At 54.5% G+C, this 3,011-nt stretch overlaps 1 protein-coding gene across 1 annotated transcript; it reads right to left on the bottom strand.

Moving 5' to 3' along the window:
• Window positions 1-803: 803 nt before the first annotated feature.
• On the bottom strand, window positions 804-2,664 carry LOC124647720 (GDSL esterase/lipase EXL3-like). The gene is made up of 6 exons (XM_047187610.1): window positions 2,659-2,664; window positions 1,998-2,292; window positions 1,799-1,929; window positions 1,432-1,662; window positions 1,091-1,352; window positions 804-991 (listed from the first exon to the last, which is right to left on the bottom strand). The coding sequence occupies exons 1-6, from the start codon at window positions 2,662-2,664 to the stop codon at window positions 804-806; spliced, it is 1,113 nt and encodes a 370-aa protein (XP_047043566.1).
• Window positions 2,665-3,011: the final 347 nt, after the last annotated feature.

Here is a 3,011-nt window from a genome sequence, read left to right as displayed (position 1 = left end):
AATGGTAGATGGTTTGAGAAGTTGAGGACTTACTCTACACCATCGAATCCCGATGGCCAACGATGGCTACTCTTCGCCGGCGAGGGTACTAGCGTGTAGGCGAGATCTGCCGGCAAGCTCGAGTCCATGCGACCGCGCATCCTCCCTCCGCGGCCCTCCGACGAATATGCGCCGCCGCTTCCGCCCGCCGACGAGCCGGCATGGCCGCCACCGCCGCCGACATCGCCGGAGTCGCCGCCGCCATCGCCGGGAGGGGAAAAGGGGATAAGCTAGGGTTAGGGCACGGGCTCGGTCGGTCGGTCACGCGCGGACAGGCGCGCGTGCCTCTTCTACGGCACGCCGTTAACGGCTCGTTGACGGAAGGCGCCACGTCATGCCTGACAGTGGGCCCGCGTTGTCATAAACGCTGTCAATCTGCGTTCAGTGGACGATCAGTGCTATTTGAAACAAACTCGCCCAAATGTGGTAGTTCTGTGCGATTGGAGCGAAAACTGGTAGTTTTCGGAATTTAGCATCAAAAGTAGTAGTTTTATGCTATAAACTCTCAGTTAGATCAAGCTACCCACTGAAAGTTGCAGGTATCTGGTTGAAAAGGGCTAACATACATCGGTATTGATCTGGCTATGCCCACAAAATCTTCACAGTACACATTGCAAAGTGATCGAACTGACATAGTTGCACAAAATAATTCAGATAAATATTCCAAGATAGTACATGGGATTTTTCTTCTTCTATGAAGCAGTGCTAGTGTCACTGTATCGCTAAAAGTCTCCAGCTTTGTGTGTGTGTGTGTGTCCCATCCCTTACCACAATCCGTAACGATTAATGATCTGCGCCATGAGAATGTTGTAGCCTGTCTCCGTGAGATGGTAGGTGTCCCAGAAGAGGAACTTGCTCGGGTCTCTGCAGGCGTCCGCCGTGTACCTATTGCACGTCAGCGTCACCTCGAACAGCCCCGTGCCGCAGCACCCTCGGTTGGACACCTCGAATCCTAGAAAGAACAGACCGAATTCCATCAACAAACGAGACGGGTTCATCTCCTCGGCCTTCTTACAGTATTTAGGATGACGAAACAAACTGTGCTGCGTACCGTAAGCTGCCGGGCGCTGCACCATGTCGAGCAGCGGGTTGTAGAGGTCGATGTATTTGAGCACCGAGCCCGGGAGCTCCGCGGAGCCGTTGAGCAGCTTGATCTCCTTCTCCAGTGCCGCGTTGTACAGCACGGACGCCTGGTTGTAGAGGGAGACGCACTCCCTGTCGTGGCCACCGGCGATGGTCCGCTGCGACGGCACGCACCCGATGGGCGGCGCGCCGGCGATGCTCAGCCGCCGCGCGCCCTCGCCGTACAGTTTCTGCCCGAATCGAACCACAGTTTGAGCGACAGCGACATGGCCATGCTGTAGAGTACATGCTTAATCGGTCGGTGGTTACCTTGATGAAGTCAGTGGCGCACTGGACGATGTACTCGATGTAGGACTCCAGGTCGTAGTCTCGTCGGAACGGCGTGGTGAAATAGGTGTTGGCCAGGTCGTCCGTGCCGGTGACCACCAGGTACAGGCTCGTCGACACGATGTAGGCGGCTCGCTGCGTGCCGGCGATGCTGTCCAGCTTACCCTTGTACTCCTTGAACAGGTCAAGCTGGTTGTCCATGCTGAGAACCGACTGAAACACCAGGGTTAATTGGATCGGAAATGCCGGCGAGTATATACATTAAGAAGAGAAAACCAATGGCCGGCCTTCCAAGTTGAGAGTTCCATATTGGAAGTGGAGATCGAAAATGCGGGCGGGGAGCGCTCACCACGAGGTCGGACGTGAGGGGATCGAAGCCGCAGCCGCCGGAGGCGAAGCTGACGCCTGTCAGGAGATCCCAGTCGCTGAGCTCCGTGCCGAGGTAAGCCGGCACGTACTGCTTCAGGCCCATCCGAGTGGCTGGAATGTCCAACGGTCAAACTCCAGACGGTGTCAGTGTCATAGCCATGCGGGAACCAGTAGCTTACCGAGGATATCGCCGACGATCTTGCCGTTGCTGAACCTGCCGGTGGCGTTGTGGCCGGGGAAATCCTGGCCGTAGGGCGCGAAGTTGGCCCGCACCGTCGAAGTGAGGCCGTTGTTGTTGCCCGAGTCCACGATGGAGTCACCGAACAGGATCAGCGCCGGCGGCCGCGTCGACCGAGGAATCGTCGGCGCCGGGGGAGTAATGCAGCTGGACTGACGTACGAGCGTCAGTACCATGAGAGCTAGCACGAAACGGCGAGATGCTCCACCAGCCGTGCATTGGCTCGCCATTGTGAGCTAACCTGGTGTCGATCAAGTTTACTAGTCACTCGTAGTGCTTCTGTCCGATCGACGCTGTCTTCCTCTGCTCTTGTAGAGCGGATTGGACGATGGAGAATTATTTATCTATGCCATGACTTGTGTATTTCGCTCTCCGTTTCTTGCAAGACGGAATTCTGGGCTAGCGTATCACTTCAATTTCCCGGACAACGAATTCACAAGTTTTGGCCACCTCCATTATTTTCCTTACAAGTTTGCTTCAGAGGTTTCTTACGGTGCAATTTACTAGGAGAGTTTAAGAGTAGTATTTTTTCCATCCAAGGGTAGATTTGATAAATGAAAACTTCTTTTACTTGACTTTCCTAATAACACTGGTAGAAAAACGGCCATTGGTCGCGGTTCGCAACTGCCATTAGTCGCGGTTGCGCAACCGCGACCAATTATGCGCGACTAAAGGCCCCCCCTTTAGTCGCGGTTCCTTACGAACCGCGACTAAAGGCCCGTCCACGTGGGCGGCAGGCGAGCGCCAGGGCGGAGGACCTTTAGTCGCGGTTCTTCTGGCCAACCGCGACTAAAGGCCTCCGCAGGTTTAGGGTTTTAGCCCCCCCCCCCCCCCCCAAACCTGGTTTCTTTTTAATTTGTATTGTTTTATTTCTTTTGGGTTTTAATTTTGAAGGAGTTTCACATATTCTAGGTACTACATATATACATGCATATGAATGTACAATTTCAAACAA

This window comes from Lolium rigidum, chromosome 4 (assembly GCF_022539505.1).
Source record: "Lolium rigidum isolate FL_2022 chromosome 4, APGP_CSIRO_Lrig_0.1, whole genome shotgun sequence".
NCBI lineage: Eukaryota > Viridiplantae > Streptophyta > Magnoliopsida > Poales > Poaceae > Lolium > Lolium rigidum.
The sequence above is the reverse complement of the archived record's forward strand: the minus strand, read 5'-3'. Positions and strand labels throughout refer to the sequence as shown.